Below are 22,670 nucleotides of genomic sequence, written 5' to 3'. Positions count from 1 at the left end.
AATGTGGGGAATTCTCGATCTGTATTTATCAGTGCCAGTAGTAGAGCCTTTAATTCTGCCAGCTGAGCCGTGCAGTCTCCTAGAGACTGAGTTTTTGTACAGCTTGGATGGAACTTTCTGTTCTGCATACAAACGTTTACAATCGCACATACAGCGCTGTATTGTTGTTTACTTCCAATGGCCGGCTTAGCAGATCCGTCAGTGTAAATCATGTATCCATACTGAACTGGAGGCATTATTTAATTCTGGAGAGGATATTCTTGTTAATCTTGCATGAATGCTTGTGTTTTTAAATTTGAATCGTATCTGTATTCTACGTCGGATGCAGTGAGAGAATTAGCCCATTGCATCCATCTTAGATGTAACGCTTTAGCATTCGCAACGCTAGCCTTTGTAGCAGCCTCTAAGGCCAGTTCCGAAGTCACGACAATATTAGTTTTCCCTGAACCAGTGCTCTTTCTCTGACTACCGCAGTCTGTACTGCTGTTAAGATTTTTTCTGTGGACGCAAAACGCATCTCTGCGTTTGTGTACAAATGTGATTTGTATGCTATGGTACCATTTCTCCTTCATTGTATTTCAGGAAGGTGTACCCAGATTGGCCTGCAACTATACAGATCACGAGGCTGCGGACATTTACGTGTGTCTGTAAGATTTTTAAAGCTATCATGTCAGCTTGCCGGGAACGAAGGGTGTTTGTGTGTACCTGTGTCCATTGCCTAACTGAAAAATCTGGTCTTATGAGTTTGTAGAAAGGTTTAACCCTTTCTGCGCAAACCAAAATGTATGTTCTGCCAAAGTTCAGGAATCCCAGCATGGATTATACATTTTTCAATGATTTTGGATGTTGGAGCAGAGCACTCTTTTCTAAAAAGTTAGCTGCCAGGCTTTTCCCTTCACTTGAAAGCTCATATCCCAAAAATAGGACATTGGGGTGGACTATTTTTTATTTTTTTAAGTTGAATTTGTAGTTCTCAGAAGCAAATCCCAAAATTATGGTGCTCACCCTCCTCAAGTGTTCTTCCAGGTCATCATCCATCAGATAGATGTCATCTACGTAGGACAGCGCCTTTTCATCCAGATTCTGGAATAACTGAGTTACTCTAGCTGAGAACAACCCCGGCTGTTCCTATACCCCTGGGGGAGACGACAAAATTGACCCTGAAACCCTAACGCTGAAAAGGCTGTCAAATATCTGTTCTTAGGCACTATATTCTGGCAGAAAAATCCATTTGAGATATCTAATGTTGATTTGTATTTTTTCCACAGAATGTTGTTCATTATTGCATCACTATGTGCGTTCTGTACTGCAATGCATGAGTTTAGATGTCTGTAATCTAAAACTAGACTATATGAGTTGTCAGGTTCCATTACAAGAATTATAGGATTATTTATTGAAGAGGTGCAAGTTTCAATCACCCCCTGGTATTCAAGTTGCTCTAAGATCTCCCTGACCAGATTTTTAGCTTCTTGCTTAATTGGATACTGGGTCTGAGGAGTTGGAGTAGATTTTAATGGTATCACGTGGTAGGTTGAATCTTCATTCCATCCAACATGGATGCAATATAGTGCTGTAGCAAGGGCTACCATCCACTCACATGTGTATGTGTGTTTTAAGTATTGGGAAACAAGGTCGGAAAAAGCCGGCATAATTAGCGTTTCTCCAGTTGGCCAATCCATAACAATAGTTGGCGGCCAATCTCTTTCAGCTATAAGAATGTCATAGCCAAAAGTCAGGTTCTCCTAAAATAGACGTTTAATTTTTCTTGGCTTGTGCCCCTCCATTTGGAGTGTTGTTTAATGTAACCTATGTGGGACACTTACCCTAGTGTCAGGCATTTCCATTGTGATATGTTCACTCAACTCCGCTGTCACCAGAAATTCCATCAGGTTCTGGCGAGCTATTGTTATTTATGCTGCGCTGTCTAGCATCATCAGAGCCTATTCCCCGTTCAGTAGTAGAGTCCTCAGAATTCTGGGCATGTCTGTTCTTAAGACTTGCTACTTTCTTATTTTTTAATTGAGGTTTTGATTTAGGCTCTTCTTCTTTTTTGAAAGTGTAGTCAGAAGTGCGTTGTGCGACTCTGGACTTTTTACACTCTTCTTGCCTGTTTTCTGACCGTCATTCCCTCACAGAGTTTTTCGATGAACCCTGAAAGGAACAAGACGAACGTGTGTCAGTGTGCTGATACCTGTCAGGTTTTCTAATGCTATCCCTATTCCTAAGGTTATGACTCATTTCGGAGTGCTCCTGTTGAAGAGACCTACCTCTGGATTAAGATCAATTATTTTTATTCTTTTGTTGTTTGTTATTATCCCATTTTTTCTTAGATGAAACAGGTGCTTGCTTTGTGTTGTCCTTCTCAGGACCACCGATGAGTTGAGGCTTTATTGCTCTAGCCCCCAAACTGTCTCTGCCTAATTCTGCATAAGCAGTTTCAATTATTTTGGGCAATTCCTGTTCCTGTTGTAGAGGACAGAACTCCCTTAGGCGTTGGCGTATCGCCACCAATGCTGCTTCCCCTTTAATATTTGCTAATATTATAACTGATACCTGTGCAACATTACCTAGTAACTTCATCCCTAAGTTCAGAGCAGGTTCTGCTCCATACTCGTTCTGTATTTGACTTAATACATCTGGTGTTACTGCAAATGTTGGGATACAGTGAGTTCTGGTATATATGGCAGCGAAAACTGTACCCCAAGACGTACAATCTTCTATCTGGGGTGTTATCCCAGTGGGCAAGCAAATTGTTAACATTCTGTGTTTTTCATCTGGGCTGGTGTTTGGAAATAAAACCTCTAGATGTGTTATTTTTTGAGCCACTCAAAAAGGGATCTGTTAGCTTTTACTGGGCATGTTACCCATCACTGTGTGTAATGTTTGCAGTGTAATTTTAGTTGTTGATGTTTGAGTCCTACCTGTTGGTCTAGCCATTGCTGCCTGAACTGTTAGTGTCCTCATCATGAACTGTGTCATATTTCAGTAAACTTTTATTAGCTCTCTGTGTTGTCTAACTAAATCTCCTACTAGCATCGTTTCAATGTCAGGATGTGGTGTGTAGGTCGCTACTACTGGCCATGTTGCTCCTTCTCTTCTGAGCAGACCAAGTCTTACTCTATTTCTTGTATGGGGGAGGGCACCTTTAAATCATTATAAATGCTCCTGGTAAGTTAGCAGAACTGCAATGTCCTCACATGGACAATATTTGTCTGGTATTTCATCTTCTGTGTAGTAATGAAATGTTTTTGTTAATGCATTTGCCTGTGGTAATGTAACCCATTAATGGAATACCTCTGTTCTAAATGATTTTGTGCCTCAATCACAAAGGTTACTGGCACACCCCTAGCTGGTAACCCATGTGCAGCTAGTGTCAGGGTGATGGCATTGCTAATATTTTCTGTAATGAATATTGCATCTGCGTCTTCTTCAACTTGGACTGTTATATTCAGATCGCGCACAGTGTCTCCCTGTTCAGTCATTTTATTTAGAAAGAAGAGTTCTTCAAGGGAGCTGAGATAAGGTGTTATGCATAAAATAGGAACAATGTGTCCTTCAAGCTTGATTAACCAACAGCCAAAAAATAGGATTTTTGCCTACTTAGCTGTGGTGGAGATTGTGCCCTCCCACTCCAGACTTCTCTGAGAATAGTACTACTGAACTGCTCAGATTTGACTGTTAAAGAAGTACCCAACCAACGTTGCTGGTGCCATGTCGTGGGGTTCCTATAAACCTATATAGAATCTGCACGTTTAGACAACATACACTGCAGGCTTGGAATTCAACTGATTTTAAACACCCCCACTGGGTATTTTGGCCTTGGTACCAGCTAGCTCACAGTGCCACTAGAAACTCCTCTTACCAACGAGAGAATAGTCCTTGGCAACTATCGAACATGACAACCCTGATCCCTCAGGAGCGTGGAAACAGTGTACTACTTTTTCGCTCAGTAACTCCTGCTCACTTAGTCTCAGAGAGTTACACAGAATAAATGGTGGGGATGTTTTTCAATAAGCATTTATTGAACAGTCGTTATTCTAGTGTAAAATAGGTGCGTTGAAACAATCATTAGCCAGTACAAGATATAAATGATTAGAAGCACTAAGAAAGTAAAAGGATGGTGTATATCTACCATTTTGATACAGCCCTCAATGCAGACAAGTATATATAACACATGACAATAAAAATGCATTATCCTACGATGCTAACCTAACTAAATGTACCTAGGTGTAACTAGCGAGTATGTAGGTCTTAAGCTAAGAATCCCTCTAGGATAAAGTCAGCCACTTTCCCTGAAGTGAGAGAATATGGAACCTGGTCTTAGTCTCGAGTTCGACATCAAGCAAGGGATTTTAGACCACTGTGAGCTGGAGTTCTGCATCCAGGAACCTCAGCATCTCGCCTCTGTGTGTGTCGGCAGGAAAGTACAGATCTCCTCTCCTTGTCTCAGCAGAATGTGATGTTTATATACCCAAAGTTCTCCCCAGGGATTCTAGCTTGCTGTGCCACTTGTCGGACTTAAAATGACATCAGGAATGAACTTTATACATAGATAATATACAGGAGATGGTAGTCCTGCTGAGTTTCGAGAGTCCTTATGCAAAATGTATGAGGCCTTTACCAGGGAAAATCCTGCATTCTGTGTGCAGTGTTGTAGCTAGGTAAAAGGTCAGTCCATAAGAACTGTTATGTATGTAATGTAGGGAAGCATATAGGTGAAGGGTTACGATGTTACCTGAGCCTATATTGGGGTGCCTATATGGAATATAACAAAGGTATGGCATATGGCAGGACATATTGTAATTAAAAGGTTAGATATGTACTTTTAAGTTTTACATGTCCTAGTACTGAAATAGTCCTAAATTTATTTCCCAATACTTTGAGACTTAACTCTCCCATAGGATAACAGTGGGTTCCCCTATTATAATTAATAAGTGCACATGTTTGATTGGGAACATGTACGCATATGTTATGTTTGGTTAAATTATAATTTAAAAATCCTCTTTCATTGTTAACTCAAATTTTAAGTTACAATTTTGAAAATTCCACTTTCAGAAAGTTGCCATTTCCTGTACCAACCGTTAGGTGTCTGCACCCTATTCCTGGACCACCTTCCTGGGTGTAGCTGACAGCTGGATTCCATTTATTCCTCCCAGATAGTAACAAAATAGAGTAATTTGTTGTGTTGGGGTGGGCCATCAACTCGCAGGATAGGGGCACAGAGCTGAGTACAGCCCCAGTTGAAACTCAATAGGCTGTGCTCTGCATTCACACAAAGACTTGTGACCCTTCCATTGTACATGAAGCCAGCTTAAAGCAGGGGTAGGTGAAGCAAAACACTTCAAGTACTTCAAAGGAAATTCTCTAGAAACTTCTCCTAATTCAAATGAGGCACAAGGTCTAAAAAGAAGACCCTCAGACCCACTTTTCTGTTCACTTCCGGATATGCGGAAGGACTCTCAGAGAACTGTCAACTTCTGTGGCCTACTGTGTACATCATAAGACTGCTTTGCTGCTCCCGGAAGGCCATACTTCACTGCCTGAAGCCTGCCTTGAACCCTCAAAGGCCTGCCCTGCTGTTTGCACCCTGTTCTACTGCTAAACCCAGGACTACCAGAGTGACTCCAAGGGCTGCTCGTCTAGCCTCCTGATCAGAGCCTTAGGGGCAGAACGGACTCCAATCATCTCAAAGTTGTGCCCCCTCCAGTCCTAGATCCTTTTTGGGAGTGCTAAAGGTGCCCAGAGAGCCAAAATCTGAAACGTGTACCTTAAAAATACTTTGGCTCCCAACTGCTCTGCTGACCAAGAAGAGACACGGACTAGCCTTGTCTATCGACCAAAGGTGCATTGGTGGTCGGCCTGACTTCACAGGAAATTCTGTTCAGCAGTCCTTTGCCAAAGGGGTATCTGGCCTTGTGGTACTCTCATCAGCTGAAGCCTCCAACCTTGACCCCGCTGGAGATTTCTGACTTCCAAAAACTGACTAAGTCTGTATGAGGAAATCTTCACAACAGATTTGTCCAGCAGTTCCCTGATGATGACACCTCCTCCTCAGACACTGCCTTCAGCCTTGCCCCACTGAACTTTACCTTCTCAGAACATTTTCTCCAGAATCTCTTCTAAGTCTAACAGTAAGCACCAACCAGTCATGGGCGAATTTTGCGAATTTGCGATCTGCGAATTTGCGGCTTTGCGAATTCACAATCTGCAAAATTCGCAAATTTGCACGAATTTGCAGATTTTTTATTTTTGCGTGTTTGCGGGGAACTTTGCGTATTCGCGGGGCACTTTGCGTGTTCGCATTTTTTTTTTGCCTGGTTCATCACTGCCACCCTCTCGTTTTTTATGCCCTTCTGCCCTCTGTACCACTTGTTTTTGTGCCTTTCTGCCCTCTGCCCCACTCTTGTTTGTGCCCTTTTGCCTCTTCCCCACTGATTTCTGTGCCCTTCTGCAATCTGCCTAACTCATGCCCTCTGTCCCACTTTGTGCCCTTCTGCCCTCAGCCATAAGTCAGCTTCAACAGGAAGCACTAATAGATAAAGTAAAGCAGGTGCTTCAGTTGAAGGTCAAATTAAGTTACACAGTCATTAATCACCCCAAGTTTGGGGTGATTAATGATTGTGTAACTGAATTTGAGATTCAACTATAGCACCTGCTTTACTTTATCTATTAGTGCTTCCTGTTGAAGCTGACTTTTGTAACTATTTTAGAGGCTCTGGCAGCTTGCCGGCGCCATTCTAAAATAGTTACAAAAAGTCAGCTTGAACTTTTGACTCAATCCGTTCCGCTCTCGGATTTTGCGGGAAATTCGCGAATCTCGCGGATTGCGAATTTACCAAAAATCCGCAAAACCCGCGAGCGGAACGGTTTTTCGGCCCATGCTTAGCACCAACCTGGCCTAATCCACTTCTTGTACCCGACTCGTCCTCCATCATAATCAGCCATATTTTTCAACTTTGACGTGGTCTTGAATGACTATATGTCCGGAGTTGGTCCTTTGATATTTTAGGTACTAGTCGTTACCTTAAACATAAATGTTAATAACTCCTGTTCTATATTTTTGTCACTTCAGTGCCAATTAATTTGTTCAAATTAACTCTATTTTCATAAATTGGTGTGGTTTTATTTTGTGCTGTGTTTCACATTATTCCTGTTTGTATGCTGCATCAATACTTTACACATTGCATCTAAGTTAAACCTGACTGCTTTCATGCCAAGCTACCGGAGGTTTATGCACAGGTTAATTTAGTAACTTTTGTGGTTCACTCTGACAGGAATTGTGGCTGTTCTTGAGCAGGGTTAACACCCTCCTCAGTCAACAACCCAATTTCTCACAATAGTCAAACATTAATATGACCGTGCTCCATTTTACTGGCAGCATCATTCTCTTCAGTCCTTAGTAGTTTAATAAATGTTTGTTATTTATCTTGCTCTAGCTGCCAAGTGAAACTATTCACATGGCTCACTGTAAATCAAGACCACAGAATGTATCCATTTATTTTAGGATTTGCATACTGCATGACACAATTCTGACTCTGCCTCAGTGCTTTTGTTTGTCAGTCTCTGGGAGTTTATGACAGGCATGTGGTTGAATCTTGTTAATAACCATGTCTGCTCCAACAAGCCATCTGGGCATTCTGGCAAGACTTAACTAAGAAGATGAGCACTAGTACACCAACATTGGCATGTGGCTGTCCAGTTTCTGTGGGGTAGCATATCTAGCAATGCGATCATTAGAACCTGGTCTCTTTGAGGAAAGGCTAAGGGTGATGTTGTGTCATTATTTATTTCAAACATAAATATTGTCACATAGATCGCATGGTTCATCCTGAAAAGGTGAAGCTTGATTCAGACCTCAAACATAGTCCTCAACTCTGGAAATTATTCCTGATGTTTGCCTTTCTGAACCTTTACTGGAAGATCTCAAAGATGAGGGAACAATACAGATTTACAGTAGGAGAACAGTGAAGACTTAGTTTTCAATGACATGTGAAGTCTCGGCCTCTCAATAAGCACAATACTTTCTGTCTTAAACTGCATACTTTGCTAAGTTGTGACTTTGACACTAGGCCCACTTGTGTATTTTTTTCAAAATAATTCCCAGCCTTGATGCCTTGTGAAGCCTGGGTTTGAAGTCTTGAGAAGCTCTTCAATCTTTCACAATCAATTCAATTAATGGAATGTAGAAGTCAGAGGAACTTCCTCAGCTTCTTTAAATGCTATCTCAAGCTTTTGATCAGAGACATTCTGCAAACTGCACTGAAAAACCCCGGTCAGTTTTAAATCAAACATGATAAGAAGGTACCTACAATGAAGGGGAAGTGGAACAGGATATAATAGAGTATATAGGCTCAGATAAACTAAGTAAGTAAGTTTTATTTGCGCAATTAATTAAAATCATTGCAATATACACACACTAGAATGACTCAGATAAACAGACTATCTTGTTGAAGCTCTTATTGATTATGACATTTTCTCCATGTACCAACTATGAGCTCAATTACGATGTTGGTTGGAGTTGCCTCCAACCGACACTGTCGTGGTCTAGGACCAACCGACCTCCGATCTGCAGTCTTGACATCCCAAATACATTGCAACCCCACATAGTGCGTCCTGCCATAAACCGGCAGTATTACAGGCTCCAATAGAGAAATGGGAGAATCTGTTCATCTCTAGGTGCCCCCTTGTCCCCCAACCGGAGGCCGCAGGGAAAAGGGGGCCCTGCTAGAGACCCCCAAACTTCTTTAAGACATGCTTTCCATGTCAGAAAGCCCGGCATGGAAAGCCTCTTGGACACCGAGCATCGTAATCCTGACGGCAGAAAAGCCGTCGTAAGGGATTATGTTGTGGTCTCTGACTGGCCAATGTTATCCTGAAGCCCAATGGAATCCAAGCATAATTACCAACCAGTTTCACTTTCGACCGCCTAGATTGTTTTTAGGTAGTCGAAGTGAAACCAGCGATGTGCTCGGAAAGTCTCTGACCTGAGGTCGGTGGCTTTCCGACTCACTTTGAAATAGGGCCCTTAATAACCAAACCAATTGTGATAGTGCCTGCTGAACGCTACAGGATAGCTTGGATGTGATTCAATGTGGTAAGTAAATTTTGATGTGCTGGCTTTGGTCGATAAAAAAAGATTACCTAAAAAACAACAGAGCCTGTAAGTCAAAGGTACTAAGGAGTGATAATCAACACTGGTATAATTGCACGGAAGTGAACCTAACTAAAGACCATCAACAGTAGCTGATTAAGTCCTATCAGCCCACCCAATGGCGGAGCCTCATCATGTAGGACTCCAATACCAAGGTAAGTGTGCAATTGCCCAGTTGTCAATTAGCGATGCATTACTCGACCGAGGTAAGGTCACCACCGTTGTTAGACTTGAGTGGGAGACTGATATGTGCAGTGCAGGAAAAGAAAATAAAATAGTGTGTGATTAAAATGGCTATCGAGGCAAACAAAGACCTTTATTAGCGTTTGCCTGGACGTCAGGTTAAAAAATAGTGAAAAAACAGTGTGGAAAAAATCACTGTTTGACTTGCTTGATAGAAAACTAAGTAAGATATAAGAGGGCCAACATGTTTCTGTCTTAAATGTGAAGAATCACTGGCATTCGTCAGGGCCGAATTAATATCTGCTACTGCAAGACACTATAATGTGTGTGCAAGAATTAAGGAAATGTACAATATATGAACAAAACGGAACCATCCTACCACATCTTGTCAGTATTGTCGTGGTGATGCGATGGATTTTTCCCAACAGTGTGTGGGAAGTGGACATGTTGGCCCTCTTATATCTTACTTAGTTTTCTATCAAGCAAGTCAAACAGTGATTTTTTCCACACTGTTTTTTCACTATTTTTTAACCTGACGTCCAGGCAAACGCTAATAAAGGTCTTTGTTTGCCTCGATAGCCATTTTAATCACACACTATTTTATTTTATTTTCCTGCACTGCACATATCAGTCTCCCACTCAAGTCTAACAACGGTGGTGACCTTACCTCGGTCGAGTAATGCATCGCTAATTGACAACTGGGCGATTGCACACTTACCTTGGTATTGGAGTCCTACATGATGAGGCTCCGCCATTGGGTGGGCTGATAGGACTTAATCAGCTACTGTTGATGGTCTTTAGTTAGGTTCACTTCCGTGCAATTATACCAGTGTTGATTATCACTCCTTAGTACCTTTGACTTACAGGCTCTGTTGTTTTTTAGGTAGTCTTACAGGGGGTATTAGCCTGTTTTGTCGGTAAACATTTCCCTCGGACCCTCTCTTACGAGTTGTTTAGATAATACGATAAAAAAAGATCCCATAGATGACTACTTGCATTCCGGGGCCTCTGACTTATCTCAGTGACATTTAAGAACGATCAGTTGATCCACTGTGTCACAAGTGCTACATAGATATTGTGGATTTAGAGCTAGTCATGGTTCTCATCTCTGGTATGTTGGCATTTTTGTAAATGTCAGTCATAATAAACTTTACACCTTGTGAATGTCTAAAGGATTGTATATGTCACCTTTGTCAGTAGCTTTACCTTAAAACCTTTTTGAACTAGGTTAAATTGCCCACTACCAAGTGCCCCTTTATCTTTTATTACCTTTTGTGAGGCCTTTTTTTGCAGCCCTAGGGCAGTCAGAGGTTGTTGGACATTGAATGGGACAATCTATATTTTTTAAAATGATTTAATGATTCAGTATTCCAGACTTAAAATTACAGAAAACAAAACACCCAGTCAACAGAGTATACACTAATAAAACCTTTATTTGACAGTTAATTAAAGCCATTCAAATGAGTTAAAACAATTAGTATGATTTTTCATTCATTATTTTTACAATAAAAGCATGGAAACATAAAAGTATAACCTGTGGGCCTACTAGAGTCTCTACTTAATCTCTGTAGATTTCAATATTGTCCAGTAGACCCTATGCGTATGGCAACATGCATAAAATGCTTCTTAAATTATCGTGGAATGTCATGTAAACCAATGAATAAACAATAAAAGTGCTCAGTTTGTGCCGCTTACACTCCCAAAAGTGATGTCCTACTTTTATCCCATTTGGAGGATTTCTTGCTGTTTAGCTGCAGATTTCAGCAACCTTGTCCATAAACCTGGAAAATCTCAACTCTAAGGGGCCCATTAGGATGGCGGGCGGATCTCCGCCGGCCTGGTGGGGGTGATCCGCCCGCCATCCGTGCCGGAATACCCCCTGCCATATTAGTATGGCTGGGGGGTCCGTGGTGGACGGAAAGACCGTTCACCGCTTTTCCGCCCCCGGCGTCTTGCGACCGGGGCGGAAAAGTGTTCATATGGTGGTGGTGTCTATCAGACACCGCCAGCCATATTACAATGGGCTTTAATAGATGTCTTCCGTGGCGGCATTGGCAGGCACCGCACGGTGCCTGCCATGCTGTGTTTGGAAGTGCAGAGCATGTCTTCCTGCCATTGTGGGAGACGGTGCTGAGTGCACCGCCCGCCACAATGGTAGGAATGCTGGATGCGCCTGCCACTGTGGCGGGCGCATCCTAATGCTGGCCACAGGACCCCCGCCCTTATGGCGGGCGGTCCCTTTCACCGGTAGGATGACAGGCGAACAAAGTCTGCCCGTCATCCTAATGGGCCCCAAAGTCTGCAATCAGTTTCTCTGGAAGCAGTGCCTTATGGCTTCCTGACAGAACTGAATGTTCAGCTTGCAGAATAGTGGTTTGGCCAATGATCTTCTATCTTGATCAACAGCAGGACAAATGGAAAAAAACATGGGTCCAAGACGTAAAATGTCTTCAGAGGAGTCACTTGGAAGGTGGCCCTCTAAAAGTGTAGCTCTATGTAAGGTAGGGAGAGATCTCTAAATGTGGTGGGTAGCAGTTTGTAAGGGCAGAGTATTAGCTCTACTCCACTGGTGAACTTTTGGTTTCCGGTCAAACACTAAAAGAGGCCTTAAGTCTATTAAGCTCTCATCCATTTTAGGACACTTACCTTGCCTCAGGGCATAGCAACTCTCCTTTTCACCATTAGCAGAGCAATGTCTGTGAAACTCCATACCATTTTAGCCAGCTCTCCCATAATAAACAGAAGGGCAACAAGTGGGCTATATTTACAATTGAAGTTTTACAACTGGTGTTCTCAGGTAATAATTCTGTTGCACTCCAAGTGACCAAACACTGTCCATTAGCACTTCACTCATTGATAGTAACAGAGCCGATACATAAAAAAAGAAGATATTCTTCTGGTCCATGGAGCAACCTCAAAATGTAGTACTGCTCATAAACACAGAGCGCTTTAATATAGAAACCTTCTGCTTGCCCTGCTTTCCTCGGGCATCTCAAAATCTCTTTTCTATATATCTCTGTATGTTTGGATCATCCACTGTTCTTCATATAAAACTATTGTCGCACATTTGCAGTGAGTACTCACCACTCTCTCAGTTGCTGTGATTGCTACAGTGTAAATGATACAACCTCTCAACACAGCATATTTTCTGGTCTGAATGCAGGCCCTACAACCCGTTCTCAGTGCTTGTTCTGGAATGCTGCAATGTAAATGAGCTAAAAATGTCCATACTTGCAGATAATGTCCTTCATAGGCAATTCCGGCTCATATGGGCAATATATTGATTCTTGGCAAAGAAATGGAGCATTTTAAAAATCTCCATAGTCCCACTTTTGGTTTATGTTGACTGCACACAAAAATGTATGTAATATTAGTGACTACATTTAAACCACTCTAAAGATTATGTCATCCCACTATGATGAAAGTGGTATACAGATTGTCAGATACAGTGTTTTCAATATTATGTTGCCATTTCAATATTAATAGCAGAAAATAACATTATCTTACCAAGTTCCACCTCCTGATTTTGCCCATCAGTAGGATCCAAAATGACTGGTTTATGAACAGTGTCTTTTTCTAGAATACAAAACAGACAATACATGGATATCAAAGCAGATATAAATATATATTTTTCTGTATATAGTCAATATAAAGGAAATCCTTACAAATACATCCAAATACCTTTCAGGACTATTTTACCACATGCTTGCTGTATCTGGTAGGATGTCATCTTGTGTGGGTTTCGATCATCTACCAACTACATAGGTCCATATGTCTTAGGGCCAGTCTAAACAGCGAAGCCTACAAACAGCCTACTTGTTCCTGATGGTATGGATGCATTGTTAGGATATACTCTGATTTAAGGGAACTCGTGGTTATCCCATATAAAGTCTTAATACCTCTCTAAATGAGTGGTCAGAGGTGATAGGAGAAAGTTATATATTTTTCTTTTATTTCACTTTACATATACATAAGGCAAATATATTGTTTCATGCATAATGGAACTGGAATCACACCTTTCAGCACCTTCAATCATTCTCCCCCTCCCTAGTCCCACAAACGGGTAATATATTTGGTTACTGTTTGACCAGGAATTCTGTTTTTGATGACTTTGTTTTTGTTGGCCTTAGAACTCTGCGCACTTAATCTCTGCTAAACAGTGCTAAAGTGCCTGTGCTCTCTGCTCAACACATGGCAACATTGGGTTATTCCCAATTAGTATATTTAATTTACTCATTAGTCCCTAGTAAAGTGAACTACATGTGCCCAGGGCCTGTAAATTAAATACTGCTAATGGGCCTGTAGCACTGATTGAGCCACCCACTTAAGTAGCCCTTTAAACATTTCTCAGCCTGTGAGTGCAGTCTAGCCATGTTGACCTGAAAAAAAAAACCTTTTGCGAGGCCCAAACCTTTCTTTTTAATACATATAAGTCATCCCTAAGGTAGGCCCTAGGCAGGACTAAGGGCAGGGTGTGTATTTAAAAAGTTGAACATGTACTTTAATGTTTGACATGTTCTGGTAGTGAAACAATCTTAAATTCACTTTTGACTATTGCAAGGTCTATCTCTTCCATAGGATAACTTTGGAGTTGCCTTCTAAATTTCAGAAGTGTCAATTTCAAATGGGGAAAGATAACTGGTTCAGATTTGGTGTGTCTGGAATCATCATTTAAAATTCTAATTCATGGTGAAGTCAGATTTTAAATTCCAAATCTGAAAAGGGCACGTTTAGAAAGTTGGCATTGTCTTGCCTTAGCCATCTGGTGCCTGCAGCCTGTCTCTGGTCACATAACTGGGTATAGTAGGCAGTTGGGCTTTGTGCATGTCTTCTAGAAAGCCACTTTGGGGGCTTAGATGTGACTGGATGAGTCATCATTGGCAGGATTGGAGGAACAAGCTGGGCATCAGCCTCACTTACATCTGAATAGGTTATGTTCTATCTTCACACAAAGGGCTGCATGTGCCCTGTACTTCGTCTGGAGCCAGAGCAGGGAAGGCAGGGCATCTGTGGACTTCAAAGGCATTCCTCTAGAAGCTTTTCTCCACTTTAAAGATACAACTTTGTATAAAAGAAAGACCTCAGACATCACCACTTCGGCACACTTCCGGACCTGTGGATAGTTTGCCAGGAAGAAGGACTGCTGTGCTGCTGCAAGGACTGTCACTCTGCTGGACTGCTGCCCAGAAGGAGCTGTTGCTCTGCTTACCTGCTGTCCTATTGCCTTGACGAGACTTGCCTCTAGTCAGACTGAGGTTAAGCCAGCTGGGGTCCTAAACCAAGCGTACTCTTTTCAACCATTTTAGGCCAAAAGATTGCAAACAGAAACTCAAGGTGAATTGGATATTTATAACATGCCAAGAATGTCATTCTGGTCCAAGATTTCTAACACGTTTTTGGAGAAGCTGGTTTCATTCTTTACTTCGTTCTGCCGCTCCCGGTCTATCAGATTCAAAAGTTTACTCAGGCTCCTGCAGTAACCAATGTACCTGGTTCAAAGCTAGAGTGTTCTCACTATTAAGGATTCTGTGATAAGAAGAATAGCAGAGATTGTGCTTACTGGTCACTTATCAAGGATTTTTCAAACAATGCTAAATCAGCTAATCAGGGCTTCCTTACTAACTCCATACCAGCAGCTAACAACGATAAACAGCATTCAAAATTAACATACTACTTACCAATAGCCTGTATGATAACCACAGACCTCACTAGCCACTGGTCTGTTTTGTTAAATTGAATGTAGTCACATGCATAGATGCCTGAATCCGTTTCATAGATTTCGTTCCAGACAATTTCCTTTTCCTTTATCTTAAGAGAAAATCGGTATTCATCTGGAACGATTAGGTTCCCATCCTGATAAATAAATTAGAGTAAAAAAATTAGTTTATGTTAGAATTATCACAGCAAGAACATGCATTATCAAGTATAGGACGCACTTTTAAGTGTTTACCTTATACCACTTCACTGAGGACCTCTGTGTATCTTTATAGCAGTTCAGTGATGGGCAATAAAGGGAATTTCCAGTTTTAATGAAAAAGTAAAGTTTGGTTTCTTCAAAGTTGGAACAATTTGCGTTGATTTTCTCCTCAACATCCAGAATGATTTTGAGGCAAAGTAGTTCCTTTCTGAAGTGCATTGAAAGAAGAAAAAAGCTAAATAAGCACTGGGTATTGATTAAGTAAATGATATAACAACGCATATTTGTAAAGTGCTTATTCACCTAAAATGGTCTTTCGGTGCTATGTTACAGATGTGCCTTGTTATCCAACTCATTGATACTCATTTTATCAACCTCATGAGGATGAAAGTAGGAATGGAATCGCCATGATTAACACTGTTGAACATTGGGTCGAGCACAAATTCCTACAGTGCATGTAGTGGTCCACTGACCCTTCATACCCAGGATTATATACCCGCTCCTACCCCACAATTATGATGTATCAATACGACTATCAACTAAGTGACAATGTAGCATTGTCCCTCTTCCTCATCTTAGTCTATTTCTTTTGAGCCTCCCAAGCTCCCAAGAAAAAAGTAATTTTGTTATTACTCAGGATTTTGCATTAATAGGTTCAAATTCTTACTGTTTCTGTTTAGAACAGGGGCACCGCAAATTTTCCTAAATGCAATTTTTTTGGTTTTCTCGGCTACATGAGTGTGGGGGTGATTAAAATGGGAAAAAGCTACCCCTTTCCCCAATAGGTCCTCAGCCCTGCAGCTCTATACAAGATAAACACACTTTTAAGATTTCCATACATATTGCAAAAAACTGCACATGACACACCTGACAGGTTTTTTGAAAACCTAGGCAACTTGATAAGAACATTACTCAGGGCACCCTAACAATGGCGCTGGAAGTACTACAAAGAAGCTCACTTGAGGGCAGAATAGCTCTTCCATGGTTTAGATTCTGACGCCATCCAGTTATTAGCAGCGATAAATGGCCTTTGCCCAGTAGGATGAAGCCGCTTTGAGAATAGATAGGCAGGCAAAGGGCAGGAAATGTTACACACATGCATTATATGGGGACAAACCGGCAAACAATATACTGCAAGGTACAACTGCAGTGGTGAATACTTGAAGGAAACTCACTGAAAAGTAGTCTGGTAATATAAATTAACAACCAAAACACCATTGTGGGTGGATCCCACCTTACAGATGTTGAGTGGTCTTGTAGGATTTAAGGGGAGGGAAGGCACAGGGTTCTATACATTAGGAGTCGTATGGTGTCCCCAGACACTTAAGTTCTTGCAATTCAAGCATACATTGAAATCGGGAAACAGCCGTTACAACGCAACTATTACAATGCACACCGTTACAACGCACACCATTACAACGCAGGATCCTTTACAACGCATGCCTTTACAACGCATGATATTACATAGCAGATGCTTTTACAACGCATGCCTTTACAACGTAAGTATAGGTAAGTATATCATTTTATTTAACCTTTTTTTAATTTCAAAAATATTAAAAATAATTAAAATAAATTAATTAAAGTTATTTTATATATATATATATAAATAGTTTGGGTTTTGGGGTACAGGGGTATTTTTAGGGTTCAAGGTTGGGTTTGGGTTTTGGGGTACAGGGGTATTTTTAGGTTTCAGGGCTGGGTTTGGGTTATGGGGTACAGGGGTATTTTTAGGTTTCAGGGTTGGGTTTGGGTTTTGGGGTACAGGGGTATTTTTAGGTTTCAGGGTTGGGTTTGGGTTTTGGGGTACAGGGGTATTTTTAGGTTTCAGGGTTGGGTTTGGGGTTTGGGGTACAGGGGTATTTTTAGGGTTCAGGGCTGGGTTTGGGTTTTGGGGTACAGGGGTATTTTTAGGGTTCAGGGCTGGGTTTAGGTTTTGGGGTACAGGGGTATTTTTAGGGTTCAGGGCTGGGTATGGGTTTTGGGGTACAGGGGTATTTTTAGGGTTCAGGGCTGGGTTTGGGTTTCGGGGTACAGGGGTATTTTTAGGTTTCAGGGTTGGGTTTGGGTTTTGGGGTACAGGGGTATTTTTAGGGTTCAGGGCTGGGTTTGGGTTTTGGGGTACAGGGGTATTTTTAGGTTTCAGGGTTGGGTTTGGGTTTTGGGGTACAGGGGTATTTTTAGGTTTCAGGGTTGGGTTTGGGGTTTGGGGTACAGGGGTATTTTTAGGGTTCAGGGCTGGGTTTGGGTTTTGGGGTACAGGGGTATTTTTAGGGTTCAGGGCTGGGTTTAGGTTTTGGGGTACAGGGGTATTTTTAGGGTTCAGGGCTGGGTATGGGTTTTGGGGTACAGGGGTATTTTTAGGGTTCAGGGCTGGGTTTGGGTTTCGGGGTACAGGGGTATTTTTAGGTTTCAGGGTTGGGTTTGGGTTTTGGGGTACAGGGGTATTTTTAGGTTTCAGGGTTGGGTTTGGGTTTGGGTTTTGGGGTACAGGGGCATTTTTAGGTTTCAGGGTTGGGTTTGGGTTTGGGGGTACAGGGGTATTTTTAGGTTTCAGGGCTGGGTTGGGTTTTTGGGGTACAGGGGTATTTTTAGGGTTTTTTAAATACCTAATCTATTTTTTAATATATATATATATATGTACAAAATAATTATTCAAAAATAATTTAATTTGTTAAATTAATTTAATTTTAATTAATTAATTTTTTAATAAAATAATATACTTACCTATACTTACGTTGTAATGGCATGCGTTGTAATAGCATCTGCTATGTAATGTCATGTGTTGTAAAGGCATTCATTGTAAATGCATCTGCGTTGTAAAAAATGCGTTGTAACGGTGTGCGTTGTAATAGTTTGCGATGTAACGTCATACATCCATTGAAATCATGGCCCAAGAAAGCGAGGGGTGTACTGAGAAGTCTGACCACAAAAGGCAAGAATATTGTGAGGATAAGAAAAGCAGTGCCTCAGACATGCTGAAGTTCAACTATGAAAATATGGGTGAATTGAAAGTGATTTATGTCTGTGGGGTTATTGACAAAGAGGCACTTTCATTCACACTATATGGAGTTTGTGTATTTTTTGCGAATATGGCAAACTACAGGAGACACTTTTTAGAACAAATAGGAAAACGGCACTGGAATTAATGTTAGGAATAAATGCACTCACCATTCAACAAGTGATATAGGGTACACAGGAAGCAACTATCGATTATAAACTATTCATTAATCAAGGACTAATAGTAGTGAAGAGGAATGTATCACAACAACGTGATAGGCCAATACTTTAAACAATTGGGGATCGATGTCACAAAAATGTCCAGGTGCATGGTTGTGGGGTGAGTGGCGGGCGCAGACTGGAATAATACAACATCTTGGAGAATGCGATTAACCATATTTTACTGAGTCAGTAATCCTGTATAAATTAATGTCAAAACTAAATAACCTTTTCAATTATGTTTTCTTCATTCTTGATGCTGTTACTGGCTGTAGATATCTATAAATGATTGATGCACTGCTTGTCTTGCATAATATCCACAAACAAACATCTCTGTGATGGATGCATATCACAATCGTTCCATGTCTTCCTTAATAATAATACTGCTTTTATCATAGTAAAATATAAAACTCAAAAGAAAATGATTAAAAAGCTAAAAAATGTTCTATACCAGTTCTAAATATACCTACCTACTAGAAGCTCCATGCTGTTTATCACAATTACATGTGATGGTCATTTTTGTATATAAACTTAGTATTGCAAGTGTTCTGTCATAACGGCATAAAAATGTTTTATTTCTCTCTTCTCACTTGCTTGCAATAAAAAATAATGCCATTGCACCATATTATAAAGGCCAGACCAATTGGTCTTTATAATGTTCATTGGATTCCTTTTTCTACGTTGTTCTATTGTTCTGACCTTGTGTGTAATGACCTAAGGTACTACAGCATGTTGCAGAAAAGATTTGTGTGACACCAGGGACCTCTAGTAATGATCTATGGTACTGCAACATGCATCAGTGTTGATCTGTTACTGACACTGGAGTCCTCTAATAAGGACGTACAGTGATGACCTATGGTACTGCAGCATGCTACAGTAAAGGATTTTGTATGACACCAGTGACCTCTAGTATTAACCTATGGTACTGTACCCTGTGTCAGAGAAGATCTTTTACTGACACTAGAGTCTTCTAGTAATGACCTAGGGTTCTACAACCTTCTACATGAAAGATTTGTGTGTGAGCCCCAGGATTTACACTAATGACTTAGGGTACTGCAGCCATCTACACGTCCTCAACCTGCCAAGACACTGCCACATCTCCCATCACCTGGGGGAGTGTGGCTCAATGTTTAGAGCGGCAGACCCTGATGCAGAGTTCTGGCCCGGGATCAGGGTTCAATTCCCGCCTCGGCGGGTCTTGGGCTCAATTTCCTCGGACCTGACAATTCCCGCCTCTGTGCCTATTCTAATCATGGGCCCCACGCTGCAACTCTGGGCAATATCTTGCTTAACCTCCACACCGGCCCCAACAGCGCTAGGATGCCTGGCTTCACCCTGGGGGTGCCCAGGATTGGACACTTCACAAGGAAAGCCAGGTATGAGTAATAGCGCCAGGAAACCGCTTGGTGGCAGTGCGCTCCACAAATACCTTGACATTTACATTTACATTTACTCCATTGGCTCTCCATCGAAGCTAAAGTCACCTTCAAGATGCTCACCCATGCTCTCAAGGCCCTTCAAAACACCGGACCAGCATACCTGAACAGCCGACTCAAATTCCACACACCTGACAGGACCCTACGATCAGCCCAGCTCTCCTACGCCGAGGTCCCCCGCACCAGAAAGACCCGATCGGAAGGCTGCTCCTTCTTCCTCGCGGCTAAAGCCTGTAACGCCCTTCCTCTCCACCTCAGACAGACAACGTTGCTCCCCTTCTTTTCAAGAAATCTCAAAACCTGGCTCTTCGACAGACCCCCTCCTTGATGGACTGGAACCTGCAAAACCTCGCCACCCCCCCCACCTCCTCCCCCCCCCAGCACTTTGAGACCCTCACGGGTGAGTAGTCATGCTTAACAAACACCTGATTGATTGATTCTACAGTAAATAATATTTTGTCTGATAGTAACCACCAATGGTTCTGCAGCCTTACAGAAAAATATATTTGTCTGACTCTAGGCCTCGGAGAACAATTTCTGTTTTTACTCACTGCTTTACTATTTTACAGATGCCAATAAATGTAGCTTTTTCAAAATCTCTATTTACAAAAGTCAGGGGATTGCAATTTAATCAATAATGCTCACAGCATTATTCAGATGTTTTGCACAACTTATATTAATTGATATGGTTATTTTAACTTTGTAGATCAAGTCTTGTTTCCAAACGGTATACATGTGAATCATTGTTCCTCCTCACTTCACATGTTCTATTCTCTCATTTTCTTTTTGTGCACTGTGTGCTAATGGAAATACCTGGTACAAGCCATGAATGTAAAGGTGATCGAAAACATAGGGTAGTGCATATAAATCTATGATAACAATTATTATAATCACAATCAAGAATAAGCTTGTGTTGGGGCCATACCCTCTTTGTGATATGCCTGCTGAAAAGAGAGCACAGTCACCTTTTTACCATTGTTTCTTTCCACTTTCAAGGACAGACCTTGAATAGATGTACAAGGTACTCCAGCCTGGTTGCAAGAAGTACATATGCCCTTCTCCCTGGACCTCTGTCTCAATGAATTTCTATTTACACCCTAGAGGACTGCACCCCACTTCAGAAAGGTAATTGTGTTTGACTCCAGGGTCCTCTAGTAATGTTCCAAGGTGCTGTATCGACTTCCAAAAAGAAAGGGATTTGTGTCTGATTCTAGACACAGCACACTGATTGGATGAGTTGTACCCGTTTGCTAATAACATCAAAGAACTATTTTTCACCACAATGTTGTGCCACCTTAGGAGATGGCAGTACAGGTTTAGGCCTATATTTACAGAGGGGTTGCGTCACTTTGTGTTACTTTTGTAAGGCAGACCTGATGCAAAATTATTTTATGAATTTACAAAGTAGCATAAATGGCTATTTGCATTGTTTTAAAAAAAAGAAAAGTGTAACGGCACACAGCGCTGACTTCACTTACTTTGTATCAGAGAGGCATTCCAATAGTGGTGCTGGGCTTTCCTGTCCATCCACCCATGTACTTTGATGCAAACGCATATCTACGAAGACTTATAGATGTAGAAGTGAGTTTAGACCAAAATGATGAGCCTGCCTAAGGGTGGCACAACAATAAGAAAGTTCTTTATTTCTCCTTGGTATCTCATTTTGCAGCACAGATGCATAGAGGAAATGCTTAAATAGGTGGGCCTTGTGCAGGAAAGTAACCTTTCCAGACAGTACTGCAAACACCCTTGCACTATGCCTGCCGTAAGAGGGCCTGTCTTGCCATACGGCACACTACAACATTTCTTGTAAGATATGGCACAGTTCTGCTCTCTCTCTTATTCAAGCAACGCAATGCAGCACCTTTATTTGGTTTCCATTCTCTTCTGCTCGTTGACTTTCCCGTTATTCCTTCTCTTTGTACATACATGGGTCCCGTATTAGCTTCCAATACTAGAGTGACATCCAGACCATGTACAATTGAATTAGATCCATGATAATTATCGTCACGAAACAATATGAACATATACATTTATGAAAATGAATATGTGCATAAAAGGGGAGGCTTGTGAAGGAAACTTCTGTTAAAACTGTATCCTCTCTGTGATCTGGCCTGCTGAAAACAAAAGCACTGTCAACATTTTGCCATTTTATTTCCCCTTTCATCAAAATATATTGAATGGCAACTGTTCTGTGCACAGGTCTCTGGTGTCCTGAGATTGAAGGGGCAGTACAATACAGCTGTGAGACCATAAGTCATTTCAAAAGTTACTGCAGTCTTATTAGAGGAACAACATATGTCCGACTCCAGCAATCTCTAGTAAAGCCTAAGGTCCTACACAGTGCTTTATAAAAGGAACTGTGGCTGACTCCAGGCAGGCTGCTTAAGAAAACATTTGCTTCCGGCTCCAGAGACCATATAGAGAATATATAGAGAACATATATCTGACTTCAACAGCCTCAGGTATTGCAGTTTGCATCTAGCAAGGACCTCTAGTAATGGGTAAGGTTCTGCACCCTGCTTAATAGAAGATTTTTTGTGACTCCAGAGAACCTTCGATATAAACTTACACAATGCTGTCTGCTACAGAAACTGATTTGTGTCTGACCCCAGGCCTCAGGTAATAATGTTTAATTGTGCACATTGTTATACAATTTTCATTTAAGCAGATGACAGTGTTTGTGGTTTTTCTTAAGCTCTATTTACAAAATTCATAAGTTTAGATTTAAACAGTCCTGCACTGGCTGCTATGTTATTCGTGTGCA

The 22,670-nt window shown here is 41.4% G+C and overlaps 1 protein-coding gene across 1 annotated transcript in view; it reads right to left on the bottom strand.

Moving 5' to 3' along the window:
• LOC147698065 (interleukin-18 receptor accessory protein-like) overlaps positions 1-22,670 on the bottom strand; it is a 184,011-nt gene that overhangs the window by 91,016 nt on the left and 70,325 nt on the right. The window contains exons 3-5 of the mRNA XM_086936176.1: positions 15,285-15,459; positions 15,013-15,187; positions 12,842-12,910 (exon numbers count right to left, since the gene is read on the bottom strand). Of these exons, the coding sequence (XP_086792302.1) occupies positions 12,842-12,910; positions 15,013-15,187; positions 15,285-15,459 (419 nt within the window). The remainder of the gene's footprint in view (positions 1-12,841; positions 12,911-15,012; positions 15,188-15,284; positions 15,460-22,670) is intronic.

The sequence above is a fragment of the Lissotriton vulgaris genome, chromosome 8, assembly GCF_964263255.1.
Source record: "Lissotriton vulgaris chromosome 8, aLisVul1.2, whole genome shotgun sequence".
Lineage (NCBI taxonomy): Eukaryota > Metazoa > Chordata > Amphibia > Caudata > Salamandridae > Lissotriton > Lissotriton vulgaris.
This window is presented reverse-complemented; position numbering and strand designations above follow the sequence as displayed.